Here is an 18,028-nt window from a genome sequence, read left to right on the forward strand (position 1 = left end):
GTGTTTCGTGAATGAGTTGTGAAAGGTTCTAAAACAAAACATAACAACATTTGTACTCAAAAAAAGCAAAGTCTATTTTTGTTTTTATCTAGTTCATACAGACATTCATGCCTAAGAATAGGGTGGCATGGGATAACGTTATTATTAGCTAGCTAAATTATTTAGTTTTTAACATAGTTGAAATGAATTGCTGAATTAATTAATGTTGTTGTTTTGTTGTTTTATTAATTATTATAATTATTTTAACAGTCTATGATTTATAAACATCGAAAAAAACATTAAAAAATGATTTCTACCAGGGTCTGTGGCATGTGAATGAGCCAAACGTTGGCAGACTCATTAAATCGTCTTTCGATTCCTTCTGCCTGGCCGGCAGGGTGAAAGTTGAAAGTTCGTCCACTTCTGAAACAACAGCAGACACGTGCAGATTAAAAAGCGGTAAGTCTATTAAACTAAGTAAACACAAGTTCATGAAACTATCCTTAAACAAGGAACATTGAAGCTAAGTGATGGTTTGTTTGCCTGCAAACTAGAAGCAGTTACAGTATTAGCTTGTACATACTTACGCAAGAACATGTTATGTAGCTAGTTGTCGTTAGCTGTAAAGTATGTTGGTTTGTAGAGGATAACGTTATCAGACAGACTTGAACAGATCGGAAAAGTAAAAATTCTTTGCCTTTGCTTTTAACTTTAACCAATATCGTGTTGAAAATGAGTGTTTGTTAAATTTGGTCGTATGTGTGGGGCTCAGGGCTGCAAGTTACTAGAATGAGAACAAAATATACGTATATCTAAAATAAGAAGAGACATATCTGTTGTGGGTGGTTTTTGGTTGCATTGTGGAACAAACCTGATTTTCTGTCACTATTTTCTCAGTCTTCGTGTGTGTGTGTGTGTGTGTGTGTGTGTGTGTGTGTGTGTGTGTGTGTGTGTGTGTGTGTGTGTGTGTGTGTGTGGTTTTATGTGTGGTGGATGTGGATTCTCTACAGTTCTGGGGTGTACATGGCTTTTAATGTAAGCACCACCATTTCCATGGTCATATAGAGATTTCCTCACCCTCTTCGTTAGTCTTAACCATGTAGTTTATCACTGTTAAAATAAATACTTCCATCCCCTCTCTTCAGGCTTGTGCCAGCAGTAGCAGCGATGGCTGCGATCTACTCCGGGATCCATCTGAAACTGAAGAGTCCTCAGACTTCATGGGAGGACAAGTTAAAGCTGGCCCGTTTTGCCTGGATCTCCCCTCAGTGCCTGCTGCCCAACAAGGAACAGGTAACAGCTGAAGTTGTATAACAAGATGTTTTTCTTCTTTTTTCGACTGGAAACCTAGTGTAGATGTTCTGTATTTAGTATGAGAACTAGTGCCTGCTGTAGTTTTTCTTCTGAAGTAAATGCGTTTAATTTTATGTCCTAAATCAAGAATGTATTATCTATAACGATCAATACCATGGTATGCACTTAAATTGCAGACAATGGTCTTGTTGATTATTTATTTTAACATTGTCTTTAGATTTGTGTCCTACATCTTTTCTTCCTGAATAAAGCCTTTTTATTAATTTTAGCCTAGTGTTTCTGTAGTAATTCTTTTTAGGATGTTTTTTAAAGGTAGGCTACTTCACAGACTTGGATTTGGATTGGCATCAATCTTAGCGCATATTACTGGACGTTTTTAGACCAAATTTACCTTTTAAAGGATTTGTACGATGCTATCTTTTCCACTTGTTGGTTGTTGTTCATTAGACAAGTTTATGAAAAAACCCCTGCAATTTCAAGATGTCTGTTTAAATGGATGTAAAAGCAGCATATAAATATCTACGATTTATTTGTACATGTCTGTATTGACCCTTCACCACTGCAGGTGCTTTTGGACTGGTGCACCCACGCCCTAACAGGCCGGTACAATCAGAAGGTGGAGTTTTCTCAGAATGTTCTGGAAGGACTGTGGTGTTACCTTGACGATCTACTTCACAGCCGGAAGCTCCACTCTCTTCTGAAGCAGGGCAAGACCATCAGCCTGAGGCTCAACATGGCACAGGTGTGCTGCTGGCAGTATTTCCATAAAAACACCACCGCAAATGTAGAGTGGTGTTTGTAATGCAGCAAAACTGATAAATTGATGAAAAATGATTAATTCTTCTTTTTGTGATTTTTATTTATTAAAAATTTTTTTTCTGATGCATACACACATTATACTAGTGCTTTGTCTATAACACATTCATACTCTACAAAGAGGGTGCATTGAGGCTTCTATATGAAGGTTTATTGACACCTCTTTTTTCTGTTTGCTTTTAGCTGCTGCTTGACCGTCTCCAGGAGTGTGCACGTGTTGGCTCAAAGTCTCTGGTGTGTGTGTCCACCATACTGAGTGTGTGTCAGGGCCTTCTCTCTTCTCCTGCACTCTCATCTGTCTTTACCACCAAGTATGAACTTACTGCCGATCTCCTGGCTAAGCTTTGCTCTCTGGCTTGCCGTGAGCTACAACAGCCATTGCTCACAGAACCCCTAATGACTGAGTCTGTCACATGTCAAGATGAGGTGATGACTAGCGATTTGGACAGTACCCAAATTGAGCCGATCATTGAAAGTCCTTCAGATCAGCCAGAGTTAGTTGCGAATAAGTCCTCTCCAAAGCCAAAGGAAAACCTCCGTGCAGCTAATTTGTTTGAGGTGTTGCTTCAGGTGCTGTCATGTTATTTGTCAGTTCAGAGACAACAAGCCAATCCTAATAGAGTCTTTACTATGGTAACCAACCAGCTGATCCAACCTTTAGTACTACTCAGACACATGCTGACTTCTGGGGAATTTGCGCCCTCTCACACACATCTGCGCCTCCGTCACCAGCTGTCCAGAGACATCCGCCTTAAGATAGACTCCATCCTTCACTTGGCTCTTTTCCCTTCTGAGCATCTGACCTACTACAAGGAGGAGCTCCTTCCATCTAAAGTGGATTCTGGGAAACGTGGTCCTGCAGGGGCAAAAGGCCCCTTGAAGCCAGTCAGTGTCATACTTTCCAAACTGAGTGCTCAGGGCTACTGTGAGGTGCATCTGCACTACACTGTGAAGTCCAACACATTGTCTCTGCTGTTTAAGTTCTTTCTGGAAAGCTACGGAAAAGGGAGAGGAGAAAGTGAGGAAGTACACAGGATGCTGTGTTTCTATTTCCTCACCAGATTGGTCCCGGCCTTGGACGTATGTCTCGATGAACTCTCACCTGCCAAAGCAGACCAGCCTGTCTCTGTGCCCCCTGGACAGAAGTCTCCCCCAGCCTCCCTTTGTTCGCCAGAGAGCTGGAGCCTGGCTCTGCTGGCTGTGGAGTCCCTGCTAAGCCAGGCGCTGTCAGCTGATATTTACAATGTGGCAGCAGACAGGATCAGACATGGAGAGGTCCAACTCAAATTGTACAGAGCTCTGGGACAAATGCTCATTAACCACGCCCAGCCAAGGTATAAAACAATTCTTAATGTATTTTCAGTTATTGTCTGTTTTTAAGTTTTTGTTTTTACATTTAAAATAATTGTGAAAACTTTTCCTGTCTTGTCCTTCAGCATCCCAGCATGGTACCGCTGTTTAAAGGTGCTGCTGAGTCTCAACCATCTGATTCTTGAACCAGACCTGGACCAGCTGTCATCTTCAGCCTGGGTTAACTCTGAATGCATGGAAGCACGAGTGCAACGGGCCAGACAGGTCTTGACCTAAATCCTAAAAAGAAATCAACAGAATAAATACTTGGAAATGCAGAATTCAAAATGGTAAAATGTGTAAAAGATTAGTTTTGACTGAGACCAAATGTTTCTTCCCCAACAGCTGTTGGCATGCAGTCTCCTCCAAACTTACACTAAGCTCCGTCAGCTGCCGCGCCTCTTCTCTGAGCTCCTGTCGGTGATCTGTCAGCCAGCACTGGACAACCTCCGACCTCCTCTGCTGTCTGAGGGCGTCTCTGCCACGCTCAGGACTTGTCTTCTGGACACTCCCCCTTCCCAGGGCCTAGAGATCTGCTCATTGGTGTTGGAGAGCATCAGGAGATGTATATTACCTGACCTTTTGATGGAGGAATGGGAGGCAGAGAAGATGGAGATTGATGGTGGAGATAATAAAGGGGAGAATAAAGAAATGAAGGTGGACCAAGAGAGAGAAGATGCATCAAGGAAGCTATTTTCCCTCAGCCAGCTGCTTCATGGTGTTTTGTTTAGTCTGAAGACTCTAGACAGCGCTTCTCCTCTTCCCATAGTCAGGCAGAGTCAGGGTTTGATGGAGGAGATGCAACAGGTCGTAAAGGAGTTACTGCTGCTGTTGTTGACGGAGAAGAAGGCTGTAAAAGCAAATATAAGTCCAGCTCCAAGGACCCCAAGGAAAGGCAAAAAGAATTTGGACCACAACGAGTCAGAGAAGGTCTCGGAGTCTAAAATAGGAGCACTGTGGGAACAGAAGACCCAGGAGGCTGCTCTCCTTCTCAGATACACCTTGGTGGAAGTCGACACGCTCTTTAATATCCACTGCAGCAAATACACATCTCTTGACTCTGCCCAGACAGCAGCTGCAAGTAAAACTGAAGACTGTGCTTCAGTCCCAACTTGTATAGAAAGTCTCCTATCTGGTGAGATTGTGCCAGCACGTCTACAACCATCCTGCAGCCCCATGAGCTGTTTGCTGCTCAAACTCCTCACTTTGCAACAGATGAAGAAGGTTTTGTTAGATACCCCCTTACTCTCTGAACCCAGCACTGCAGCACTGCTAAACAGGGCAGCCCACTTTATTTTATCTAAATCAGAGATGGAGGTGAGTCCGGATGGAGAGCAGGTGTGGGACGGGCAGATAGCGAGTGTGAACGCCAGCTCCTACCTTGTAGCACACTGGTATATTGTCACATCCAATTTGCCTTTGATTGCTCCCTACCTGAGCGGCGAAGATGTGGGCTGCATAGCAGATGTACTTGTCAGTTCACTCCTCAGCAGTCAGACCGATGGAGGAAAGGACCGGCCAGCTGGCTGTCTGACTGTCTCCCTTATATCTTCCCAGCTTCTCCAAAGCGCCGTTCTTGCTGAGTTGCCTTCGCTGTTCTCTGCCACAGTTTGTTCCCTCACACAAAGGATTGTCTGTGTTCTTAAGGCAGCTCATGTACCCAATGTGTCTCCTACACTCCTGAAGTTTCAGGAAAAAGGAATTGGAGCTTACACTTTGGAGAGAGATGCCGGTCAGCTTCCTCTGTCCACAACTATAGTTGAAGATATATTGGCATCCTCAAAGACTGGAGAGATGTCTGTATTGCTGACTCACACACAGAGCAAGGAGCTGGTCAACTTACTCCAAATCTTAACCGATCTAAACCCAGATGGGATGAACTCTGAGGATCTCTCCTCTATTTTTCTCCTCCTCTTCTTCACGTTAACCTCCACCTCCAGTCAGTCAGACCAGAAGGCCACAGACCCTCCTGAATCTGGAGATGATGCTCGCTTCCTGGTGAAGCTGCTCAGGATTCTGACTTGTCTCCTGGAGGGTAGAAACTTCCAAAGTGTTTTGAAGCTCATCCATGCTGGTACTCTGCTGCAGGCTTCTGTGTCCTCTCTCATCTGGCATAGCAACAATGGAGGATTTCAAGCCACAAGCAGCTCTGATTGGTTAGATTTAATCAAAGCAGTGCAGGGCTTCATCAGGTCTTTGGTCCAGTTGATTATAATCCGAAACAGCAGCGTTCGACTCAACTTAGAACAGTTTGCCTGCTATCTTACCAGTAAGGAAATGGCAAGCATGCAAATTGTGGCACCCAGTTTAGCAGTTGTGTCAGGTAAACCAGATCCAGGAGCGTCTGTTTTGTCTGTTCATCTCCTGCTGGCATCGCTGACCTCTTTCTCCCAGGCAATGACGTCTAACCTGGGGAGGAGTAAACCTATGGATCAAACTTTGACTCAAATGCTCACAAGAACGACTGCTGCACTGGGACCAGCTGTCGAGTCCGTCCTAAAGCCCCAGACTGTCAGTCAGTCAGTCATCCAACCAGCCAGCGTCCTCGGTCAAGCCTTTGTAGTAGAAGTTGTTACTGTCATGCTGCACTGTGAACTTTCCTCACTGTCAGTGGAGGATGAGAACAGACCGAATGACACCCATCCCACCCTGAGTCACATGACCCTCTATCAGGGCTGCTGCCAGCAGATCCTCAAAGAAATGAGTTGTGCCCACAGGCCGTTGGACTTCCTGGTTTCTTCTCTCCAGTTCCTGTCTGCTTTCTACAAAGCAGTAGAGAAGACGAGAGGAGAGAGGGAGGAGGAGCATGGAGAGGAGAAGAAGGGGCGAAAGGAGTTGGATGAGTTGTACGTGCAGATACTGCAGAATGTGCACAGACTTCTGACAGGTACATTATGAAGAACAAACATATCATCCACCAGTGCAAACAGTCTGTGTTTTTCTTTCATTAGTCACCTCTGCATATTACACATATCGACATAAGTTTACAACTTATTTTATTAAATTTATTCCATGCCAGCTGTCTCTTGTTTAAAAAAAAAAAAAAAAAAAAAAAATCCACTCGTAGAGTTCTTTTAGAAAGAAGACATATTTCTCAAAAAAAACAAAGCAATTCAAACTAAACTCTTGTCACATAGAACTTATTTTTGGCATTGTATCTAACACTTGGCATCAGGTCAGCTTATACCATATTGAAATATTTCATGTTTATAAATGGGGTAGGCAAAACATAAACACTTCTCAATATGATGCAGTCCAGTGTAACATGACTGCAAATCTCTGACGGTGTCAATCAGAACGGTATCTAACACGCTTATTGTTTTATTTGACTGGATGGAGTTTGGTATTTGAGTTACGCATCATTATTCTGAATGTGACACACTTTCCCTTTTGATTTCAGCTTCTTGGCTGTCTGCAAATGATGTTTGTGAGCTGGAGCCAGCTGTGCAGGAGCTGCTGCGCCACCTGGTGGAGAAAAGTACTACAGGCCGGTTCAACCTGCTGCTGCTGCTGATCAGAGAGGGACTTGACACTGGCAAGCTGAGGGCAGGAAGCTACAGGGTGAGGATGAATGCTGATAATTTGTACACCTTTGTTTTATTAAATTTTGTCTAATTCATTTTTTTCAAAAGATGTTATCACAAGTAAAAGCTGTTACTTGATGGGGGGGATATTCTGCTTAGTCCCCCCCACTCATCATATGTGACATCAAATATCTAGCAATTAAACGTTTTCTCACACTCCCTCCTCCTTTACTGTTCTCCAGGAGGTGCTATCTGCAGTTATCATCATTAAGCTGCTGTCCTGTTGTCGGTTACCTGAGCTCTGCTCTAAGGCTCTGTGGCTCATTGCACCACAGGTTATATCTGCTATGGTGGTGAGAAAAATGTACACACACACACAAACACAGTCCCATGCTTCAGTCGGCATATAAACACATTCATACAGTCATATGTCACTCATAGACAGACATGCACACATACATGCCTTCCAACAAAGGTTTGTGATTTTTGTGAGGACAGGTGTTGTTTGGGTCAATCCAGTAATTTTGTAATTGGCCACAAACTAGTTATGTCAGACCTTATACTGTATTCATTATACTGCTGTCTCTTGGGTTGTATTCAGATAAATTACATTGCATTAACTTGATTGTGCACTTGCTGGAATTGCTGTCAGTCATTTTTATAATCTTGTGATTAAAATATATTTTTTCATGTGTAGACAAAAGGATCAAATCATCAAGCACAAATTCTCAGTACTTACACAGAAATGTTAAGAGAGGGACAGTACCACGCCGAGTGCTTTAAAGTAATTTCTTTGGCCTTACAGTAATCATTTTAGTGACCGTGTGCTGGAAGACTGTCTTGAGTGACTCAGCAGCCAAATTTAGTCAGTGTTTTCCATCAGGCCTGCTGGGTGGAGCAGACAGGCAACACAGCAATCTGTTTAACCATAACACACACCCACATACATATACACAAGCACTCACACAAACACTCTAATAGTTGTTTGATTTTGTTTCTAACTCTTTCAGTGTGCGTATCTCTCTGTGTTACAGTTCTTAGTAAAATCGTCCACTCAGGACGTCTCTCTGACCCTTTCCTTTACCGTTCCTACGGTGATGTCAATGACATCACTGCTGCGCCAAGGGGAGGGGCTCATCACCAACCCTCATCATGTCATCTTGGTCCTTGGAGCACTCCAGTCGATGCCCCTCGACCACTTGACCCCGTCTGTTTACCAATCAGCGTTCCTGGCTGTTCATGAGGCGCTGTTTGCCTTCATTCAGTGTCATCCTCAGGTATGAAGAGGCAGATGGGTGGGGCTTGATGGAGAGAGGGAGTGATTGGTTGAGGAAGTGAACTTGGAGAAGAATGAAAATGGGAAGAAGTAATTGATTTTTATGACAATAATATCAAAGGTTTTTAGATTGTAGTAGTGATATTTAAAAGATTAGATTAAAGGGTTTAATTTGGCCCCTGCAACAAGATGTGGTAATATATTTATATATTTAAAAAATATTGAATATTCTTTAGGGGCTTTATTGCCTTTTATCATAGAACAGCTGGGGAATGACAGGAAATTGAAGGGAGAGAGAGAGAGATGGAATGAGCAAAGGGCCGCAGGTCAGACTCGAACCCAGGCCGCTGCCAAGGACTCAGACATGGAATATAACATATTATATAAGATATTTATCAAAAAGTATCAGGTCTTCAAAGGAAATTATACGTATTGTAATATTCTTAAAGATTCTCTGACCTCATCCCCCCCACAACGCACGCACACACACACACACACACACACACACACACACACACACACACACACACACACACACACACACACACACACACACACACTTAAAAACCTAACCCTTGTGTAAGTAAGGTCATTCTAGCTGAAGGCTGCTAGTTTGAATCCCTCATTTGAAGAAAATGCACTATGTGCCTTAAACTCTGCTGCTGAGCCCACAGATGCCCTAGAAGAATGTCGCTTTTAAAGAAAGGATATTGGAGCTCACCAGAGTCATGCTGCAGCTGCACGAAAACCTCATAATGTCCAAATTCTCAGCTTTTACTGCTGCAAGTGCTTGTATTGCAACAACAGTCCCTATAGAGAAAGATTTTACTAGAAATGTCAAACTTAAATGGGAATGCACATTCCAGCCCACACATGGCCTTTTGTTTGGTTGATGTGCTGCAGTAATGTTAAAATGGTGTTAATGTGATAAGGTTTTAGTTACTCGCTTTCTGAAATGTTGACAGTTGTTTTTTTTCAGAGACAGTGACCTAGTGCGACTGAAACGGGGCAGCTGCATTGAATCAAAGAGGGCAAGAACCACCTAACTGATATCAGATGTTTTGTTAGGACAAAAGACTGTGGTAAAGGAGAGGAGAGAGGGAGGGGGAGAGGGAAAACTAAGATGAGAGTGGAGGCAAGAAAGGAAAAGAGTACAATTATAGAGGAAGAGAGGAGAATAAAAATAAGAAGTGATAAAGCGATGAGGGAAGAAGCAGTGGGCAGAGAACAAAAGACTGAGATGTAATTTGAATGCGATGCACGCGGGAAGTTTCAGGAGAAAGTAGAAAAGAGCAGAGTGAGCTGAAGAAAGGAGGTGTGATAGGGCAGAGGAAGGAGGGAGGAGAGGTAGGGGAGCTGGCATGCAGTGGTGGTTGGCATGGAGCTAGTATAAGTCGATGGAAACCATTACCGAGTTCCAATTAGAGCTGGTGACATCATCTCCCGCTCGTTTATATTCTCTCTTTCGCTCTTCATCCCTCTCTCAGTCCACTGTAGGCCTTGAATAGAGAACAGAGAGAGAGAGAGAGGTGTGGACAGAAATGCAAACGTAGCTTTTGTGGGAATCCAACTTTTACCTCAGTCACATCGTTAGTTTAGACTGCTCTGTTATGACTCAAGCTGTGAAAATGATGTGATAGATTTAAAAGGTTTTTCTGTTCAACTTGCATCCTAATTTCCCCTTTTAATTTCACCACAAGTCTACATTTTACCACACTCTATGACAATATCCCATATATTTGTTCGGTTGCAAAGTGTGTTTTTGGCAGCATACCATTATATTAGTGGAAATGCTCTACATGTCTTGTGCACCATTTTCTATATATCTCCCTATAATCTAACCTATACATTTGGTGTTTTCTTTTTGAACAATCCAATGTCCACTAAAATTTAAAGTGATGTCCTGAGGGTGTAAACCACTCCAAAGCTACTGTATTTGAAAAGATTTCAAATACTTTTGAATAATTCGAATTCCTGTGAATAGGCAGTCATATACTATGAAGTCAGTTGGATACCCTTACAAGTAATTGTACCATCCCTCCTTTAAACAGCGGAGAAACCCAGCAGCTCTTTATGAGTGTTTAAACTATATACAATATAGATTTGTTCTACACAATTCTACTCAAAATGTTTTTACGGTAAGAATATATTTTATGACTGTATACTTCCCGTGTGTCCAGGTGATGTTGAACGCCGCTCCGTCATTCTTAAATGTCTTCTATCGTCTGGTGGCGTCAATCATGCAGGAGGGTCGGCAGAGAGGAGACAGTGACACAGGTAACACTTACTTACTGACTTACAGACTTAAATATATATATAATAAATCAGTCCTTCCAGAAAAATGTTTTTTTGTGATTGTTGCGGGCAAAAATCCTTGATCATGCGGCACGTTTTCTTAAAAAATGCGATGGAATATGTGGGATATTTATGCAATTTTATGTGATGAAATTGCGGGAACTTGCAAAAATTGCGGTTTGATGAAAAAGAGGGGGAAAAAAAGTGACGTTCCCATGGTGACAGGGGAAAATGGCTGCTCTTGTCTGAAGTAAATACAACATTTTTCAACTTTCAGCTAAGATATATGTGACTTTTTTGCAACGAAAATGCGGGGATTATGAAATCATGCAAGCCCCGCATATTTTGTGCGGAAATCGGCAATTTATGCGGCGAAAGTGCGGACTTTGGCTGATTATGCATTGAATTATGCGATCGCATAATCGCGTTTTTTTTCTGGAGGGACTGATAAATGTGGAGAAAAACACTCTTAATTGTATCAGTGCGAAAAGCAGGCAGTTGAGAGTTTGCTCTCTTTAAGCACTTGTTTGTTTTTAAACGTCCAGACAGTGACGTGTATCTCCAGTGCTCCAGATTGATAGAGAGGATGTACTCTCACATTGCTGCTACAGCTGAGAGCTTCACCACGCTGTCGGCCTTCATGGTGGCCCAGTACGTCACAGAGCTGCAGAAGGTACACACACACACACACACACACACACACACACACACACACACACACACACACACACACACACACACGCAGTCCTAGTATCCTACACAGTCAACAAGGTTCTTCATTAAAACCCTTCTGTCATCCCTGCTGATTTTCCACAGCTGTGAGACGCACGCACACACGCACGAATGAATGAGGCAGCAGGATCTCAGCTGATCCTTTGATCCAGCCCCGTTTGTCTGGAAGTGCGCGTTGAGCTTGCGAGATTTAGCCTAGCAGAGTGACCGAGATGTTAACTCCCAGAAGCAGATATGGGAAGTATTTCCATCGGCCAGATTGTGAATGTTCACAAATCTGAGTGAACGGGTCCAGGATTACTGTAACTCCATGGGCTGGAATGAAGCTTTAGGCTGGATGTTCCCACAGAGCAGTGAGTCACGTCTGGTCTGTGAACGCGGCTCCTCTCTGCTACCAGACTGTATTTAACATGACGCCAACCTGACTCAGCAGTTTCCAGCAGAGTTGCACATTGAGAGGAAGACATGGAAGTACCCATCCAGACAGACAGGCAGACTTAACATTGGCAGTGGGAATTGAATGAAGAGGTATTTGAGATCATTTGAGCTCTGTGCGGGTCATCTAATAATCTTAAAATTGGATTTGTTTTGTGCTTTAAATAGGGCTTTTCAAAGAGACGGGCCTCTTTGTAAGTCACCAGTAATTTAGCCATCTCTGTGTCAGAACTGTTTCTTAGCCTGAATTGAACTCCAGGTGTTATTAGACCAGTGGAGCAGCAGTTAAAAAAAATTTTTTTATGCTGGTGGAGTTTGTGAATTTGGGCCATTTGTCTCAATATTGTATATTAAAAGTTGCTATTCTATTTAAAATCCTATTAAAAGAGTACACCACTGATTTATCATTGTACTCCTATAACATTGTCAGACTCATGATGGTGATCCGTTTTGATGATCAGTTTAAAGAAAAAGGATCAGTCGATGCACCACAACCAGAGTTATGGTCAAGGAGGTTATGTTTTCAGCTCAGTTTGTCTGTTTGTTTGTTTGTTGGTTTGTCGGCAGGATTATAGAAGAACTACTGGCCCGATTTTCATGAAACTTTGTTCAAGGGTGTAGCAAGGGCTAAGGAAGATCCCATTACATTTTGGAGCAGATCCCAATCACAGGGCGGATACACAAAGTATTTTTCGTTTTTGTTAACATTCCATGATAGAGCTTTTGTGCTGCCTTCATGTGGTATCGGACACATGAGTTTCCGACTGGGTAAATTCACACTGAATTAACATAGTTAAATAGGGCATGCCTTGGCGGAGGTCTGCGCTCTCAGAGTGCCCTTCTACTTATTCCATGCATTACTTCTTCCTCGTCAAAACCTGCCGCCTGTTTTACCCACAATGTATGTCGAGAGATGAGGAGAGGGCTACAGAGGTCTGGTAAACCTCAATTTTTTTGTTTTTGATTGTAGTCTTGAGCCCCAACAGTCCCGACAAACAAGAAATAGGTGTGGGATAGAACCAAAAACTAAGTAGCAATGCTACAAAGTAATTACAGTTCACAACCACGACCTGTGTCCTAAAAGAACTGTCAGTAGAGTTTTACCAAAAGGATTTCATGTACAGTATACCCACAATGTATCATATGTGCAACTTAAGTGTAAAAATATAAGCTTGTCAAGCTGGTGCAAAAGTGTTTGGATTAAAGACTGGATGTGAGAGAAGACGGTGACTCATCAGCCTTAAGGTGCCTCAAGGAGGACCTCAAACCCTAAACATAACTGTCTAGCAGCGTGCTGCCACTGGGCTCCTGTTCTTTTCAGCTATCACAGAATCCAGATATGATAAAAACACCTGGTATTTGGACAGTCGGTGTACCACTAACTGTAACATTGACTCCTGATAGGTTAGCTTTGTTTGCAGATAACCCATAATAAGCTGTTCTCTTCATAATGTGAAGCCTGTAATCAGGTGAGCCAGGTCTTCTAAGCTAATCATTTAACAGTTACAGTCATCAGCACAGAGCGGCCTTCATCTTTGTAATGATGTTTGTCAAAGGTCTGACGACTGTGGTCCAGCCAACTGTACAAGTCATCAGGTCATGGGTGTGTAACACCTGTGGGGGTCGAAAGTAGCGGAGATAAGTAACCAGACACTGTTGAACTTTCTCCTTACTTTGCAGGGTTCTCTGAGAACAAAAGGTGTTTTGTCTTTTGTGTTGTTGGAGAAGAGAGTAAAGTGTGTGTGTGTGTGTGTGTGTGTGTGTGTGTGTGTGTGTGTGTGTGTGTGTGTGTGTGTGTGTGTGTGTGTGTGTGTGTGTGTGTGTGTGTGTGTGTGTGTGTGTGTGTGTGTGTGTGTGTGTGTGTGTGTGTGTGTGTGTCACAATTGTTGCACAATAAGGTTATATTTAATTCATCCTCTTTAGGATGTCCTTCTTTCCAATGCCCCTGAGGGGTTTAAATCCAGGTCTGTGGGCCATTCCTTTATAACCAACCCTCCGCTCCATTTGCCTTGTTGAATATTTGATGTTCTGTTCCAAACCGGAGTTGTCATTGATCATCCGTCTCGTCCCTTTTGTAGGCCTGCTCTTAATATTTGCATTAACATTACCTTTTTGCCAGGACAGATGATGTCTGTCCTTTGATGCCACTCAAATTGAGATTCATGGTTATGAAGCTGGACGTGAGACTATTGTGGCACATCATTTGTGGCTTGTTAGGTTTGCCACACGCTGACCCTCAGGCTGTATGTAGACGGACAGTGTCACGTTGCCCGTAATCAACTAAGCAAGAGGAAAAACGTGATCTTGTTCAAATGCTTGAGGAAAATGTGTAAGCGGAGATGGCTAGCAGTGGGTGTATGTAACGTTCGCCTATTGATAGTGAAACAAAGACAACTGCCCTCTTATTTTCCTCTCCAGGTTACTTTGCGACCAGACGTTAAGCTGCATCTAACAGAGGGGATCTATCGGATACTGGACCTGTGTACGGAGCAGGATATTAAGTTTCTGACGGCCGGACTGCAGATGGGAGTCAGGGAGGTGTTCAATGAGCTGTACAGCAGCTACACCCACTACCACAAAGCACAGAGGCAAGGAGAGGACAAGTACACTGTTTGAGCTGTCACAACAAGCACTCTCAACCTTTTAGTTAAGATTTCAATTTAATTAGATCAGAATAAATGTTCTTTCTGTGGAAAAATGTGTTTTTATATGTAATTTCTGCTTTTGAATGGGGACAGCTTGTGGATAACCTACTAACTAAAAAATTTAGTTTTTTTTTGTCTCCTGACAGTTTTTTGTTAACGACACAGTTGCACAGCCTGCTATACACACAGTAACTGGTTAATAATTGTTGCAAACACAAAGCCATCTACAGGTGGATCACTTTGGTTACACCCTGTAGCTTAAACATACAGCACATGGCTGACTGGAGGAATAGTAGCTGTTCTCAGGAGGCACACAGGGAAACTGTGTGAGGACCTTCTGACACTCTGATGACGTCAATACAGGAAGTGGGCACTGTGTTTGAAAAGTGCTTCCTCGTCAGAAAGACCTGTCACTGTAACCCTGACAAATCATGTGTAAAATATTGTATATTTATTATTTTAAAATCATTTAATTGAATTACTGAAGAAAATATGGATTGCGTGAATTATACTTACATCTTTTCTATGTTGCTGTTTTTTTTTTTTTTTTTTTACCAAAACTCAATGATTTAGCCATGATTTAACCATTAGACTGTAACAGTCTGTGGAGTTAACAGGTTAATTTAAATACAATTCTGTCTCAAGCCTGTTTATTTGCGTCATTTTGTGCACCGTATCGTCTTTTTTTTTTTTCATCCATATATATTTTGTGTGTATTTTTGCCTGTTATCGATTGAGTACAGTAGAGGATCAGACACAAACTGTTAAGTGAGATTAGAGCGGACAAAGCTGGATTTTAACCTGGGAGATTGCAGGTATCCATCATTTAGACTGCCAGGTCCACTGTGACCCCCACAGTATTGTTGTTTTCGCTACAATATTTCTAGTATAGAAGCTGACAAATATGGATGAATGAACTGTGCTTTTTTTAGATGCAAATTAATAATTAAATAATACAGTCATAGCTGTGTTTCTGTAAACTAAAGAGGAAATGATCAATCAGATTTATGGAAAATCAAGAGATTTAATGGGTTTTTAGGGCCTTTACCTTATGAAACTCATGAAGAGACTGACTGAAGAAGAGTTGCTATTGTTTCTATCACAACTTATTTGAACACATTGATTTTAAGAAAAACTCCTTTCTGTGGGTGTTTTGTGCTTTAGTTGCAGCAGGGCAACAACCTTTCGCATTTACTCTACAAGCATTTGAAAAACAAAAACAAACCTTTTAGTCGGGTGAAGGTATTAAAAGAGAATATGTGTCTAATGAGCTCTCCTATTTACTAATGAAGCAATATAAAACCTGTAAAGCTGTGATTGTGTGACGCCCCAGTAGACACACTGTGGCTATAATAGCTGGTTGCTTTATGTTAGGATAAGTTGAACTGAAAGTTGTTTTATTTTGCTTTCAATGGATCAACTGAGCTGCTGATACAAAGGCCGGCAGTAAGTGACCGCACAGGGGTTCATGCTGCAAATTCATCATTTAAATTGACATTTGTGAGCAGTGCTAAAAAGGTTTAAAAAAACAGATTGACATTACTACTGTATGATGATCTGGGGCTTTAATGTACTAAAGTAACTAAGAATAGAAGTCCACATATTTGTCTGACAGTTCAATGTTGCTGTCTGATAAATATAGTGTTGTTAAAAAAAAAAAAAAATGAATAAAGGGACTCTTGGCCACTGTGCCTGCAAGTACAATCTATACTTTCTCATATTACGGTAATTATGGTTTTGACAGGACTTGCTGAAAACTCCTTTCACAGGTGACAATGTTTCACCCAAGGTTTATGTGAATGCTTTGAAATGGGAAACATTTTTGAATTTACAGAAGAATATTAAAGCAGGCAACCTCTAGCTTACCCAGTAAGGGCGTTCGCCCCATGTTGGCTGAGTCCTGCAGTGGCGCAGGTTTGAATCTGACCTGCTCCCCTTCTCTGCGTGTCATCTCCCATCTCTCTCACCCTTTCCTGTCTATCCACTGTCACTGTACAATAAAAGGAAAATCCCCCAAAAAATAATCTAAGAAGAATATCAAAGCAAAGTTTAAGAAAATGGAAGACCGTTTGTAAAACCTTATTTCCTCAAAGAGCCTTTTTGCTTCAGTGTAGCTTTACAAATGAGACATTTAATTAACAGTTTAGACAGGAAATGGTTTGAACACACCTTCCAAGCTCTCCTGCAGCAGCTCTCAGACATGTTGGACACTTGTTTTGTTCTGACCCGCCTGTCCCCTGTTTGTTCCTCTACAAGGACTGAGGTATAAAGACTGAACAGGCCAGGTCTCCTTTGCCAGTTTCTGCAGAAAATGCTTGTTTTTTTTCTAGTCACCAGGTTTTAAAAAACAGCAGGTATAAAACAATGTTTAAAGAAATGTTCATGCATTTTGTAGTGCCACTATGTAAGTAGCATATGTAGCAATAGTGCTCACACACTTTTGTGAATGTTTTAATCCCTGTGTGGGATTTGTATTCAATTGCATTTATTATAAGAATGTTGCAGTGATACAAAACTGTCCAATATATAAAGATCAATGCTCAGAGGCTTATGGAGGTACCATATAGTAAATGCATCACTACTAATCTGTTCAATATTCATTCAATATTATAAAGGTAGAAACAGATATCTAATATATATGTAAAATACATGTTACAAATAACCTATTGTGATGCTGGCAAACTAATAGAACAAGTATAACTGGTAGTTTGAAGCAGGTTTTCCAGGTTCTTTTTTTTTTAAGATTATTTTTTTGGGGCTTTTCCCTTTATTATATAGTAACAGTGGATAGACAGGAAATGGTGAGAGAGATGGGGGATGACACACAGCAAAGGGCAGCAGGTCAGATTCAAACCAGCACTGCTGCAAAGGACTCAGCCTACATGGGACGAACGCTCTTACTGGGTGAGCTAGAGGCCGCCCCTTCCAGGTTCTTTTACACAATCAAATGTGTATGCTTCATATTTATATAGGGATAACAGACCAACACCTGTTAAACATAATTAACAAAAAATGTATAAAGGGGAATATGAGTCAAAGTCACTTCGATAGACAGGATATTTAAGAGCTGTTGGTAGCATTGCAATATTAACCTTATTTAGTCTGTCTTATTTTTCTGATTGTTTTGTGCCGTTACATACAAAACAAAACTTTTACTGATATTTGCAAAACCTGTGATTTCACTTACTCAGCTGGTATGTATTTGTTGTCATTCTGCTGAAATTTGACCCATGAATAAGGTCTCTTTTGCACTTTGGCAGATGCTTTTTTAGGCCTTTATTTCCACAGGACAGTTGAAGACATGAAAGGGGAGAGAGAGAGGGGGGGAATGACATGCAGCGAAGGGCCGCACGTGAGAGTCGAACCCGTGGCTGCTGCATCAAGGAGTAAACCTCTATATATGTGCGCCTGCTCTACCAACTGAGCTAACCTGGCCACACTGGCTGACGATTTAATGACCGTTTAATTCCAATGTACAAGATTTCTGTTTTAAACAAAAAGACTGACATCAGTTAGCTTCTAATTATGTTCTTATATTGTACTCATGAAAGATGATAATGAAAAACAAACATGTTAACCTTATTTAGAGTAACTCTTTATAGGCACTACATCCCAGTTGAGATGACCGACAAGCTCACAGCCAGACTGGTTGCCTCTCCTCT

General features: G+C 41.8%; 1 protein-coding gene across 2 annotated transcripts; it reads left to right on the forward strand.

Moving 5' to 3' along the window:
• Positions 1-332: 332 nt before the first annotated feature.
• Positions 333-16,039, forward strand: urb2 (URB2 ribosome biogenesis homolog). 2 transcript variants are annotated; one of them, XM_039795062.1, is made up of 12 exons: positions 333-438; positions 1,125-1,272; positions 1,859-2,035; positions 2,293-3,443; positions 3,546-3,684; positions 3,805-6,346; positions 6,860-7,020; positions 7,226-7,336; positions 8,018-8,260; positions 10,440-10,536; positions 11,100-11,227; positions 14,140-16,039. In XM_039795062.1, exons 2-12 carry the CDS (start codon positions 1,147-1,149, stop codon positions 14,335-14,337), a joined length of 5,073 nt encoding a protein of 1,690 aa, XP_039650996.1. In that variant the 5' UTR covers positions 333-438; positions 1,125-1,146; the 3' UTR covers positions 14,338-16,039. The 2 variants fall into 2 exon arrangements, with proteins under 2 accessions (XP_039650996.1, XP_039650995.1); XM_039795061.1 differs by lacking the exon at positions 333-438 and adding an exon at positions 472-1,014.
• The last annotated feature ends 1,989 nt before the right edge of the window (positions 16,040-18,028 follow it).

This window comes from Perca fluviatilis, chromosome 3 (genome assembly GCF_010015445.1).
Source record: "Perca fluviatilis chromosome 3, GENO_Pfluv_1.0, whole genome shotgun sequence".
Taxonomy (NCBI): Eukaryota; Metazoa; Chordata; class Actinopteri; order Perciformes; family Percidae; genus Perca; species Perca fluviatilis.

Coding starts and splice junctions, on each gene's coding strand:
- urb2 (XM_039795061.1), top strand. CDS start 962: ATGTGTGGTGGATGTGGATTCTCTACAGTTCTGGGGTGTACATGGCTT. Junction 3,685..3,804: donor GAGTGCAACGGGCCAGACAG/GTCTTGACCTAA, acceptor CTTCCCCAACAG/CTGTTGGCATGCAGTCTCCT. Junction 7,337..8,017: donor AGGTTATATCTGCTATGGTG/GTGAGAAAAATG, acceptor TCTGTGTTACAG/TTCTTAGTAAAATCGTCCAC.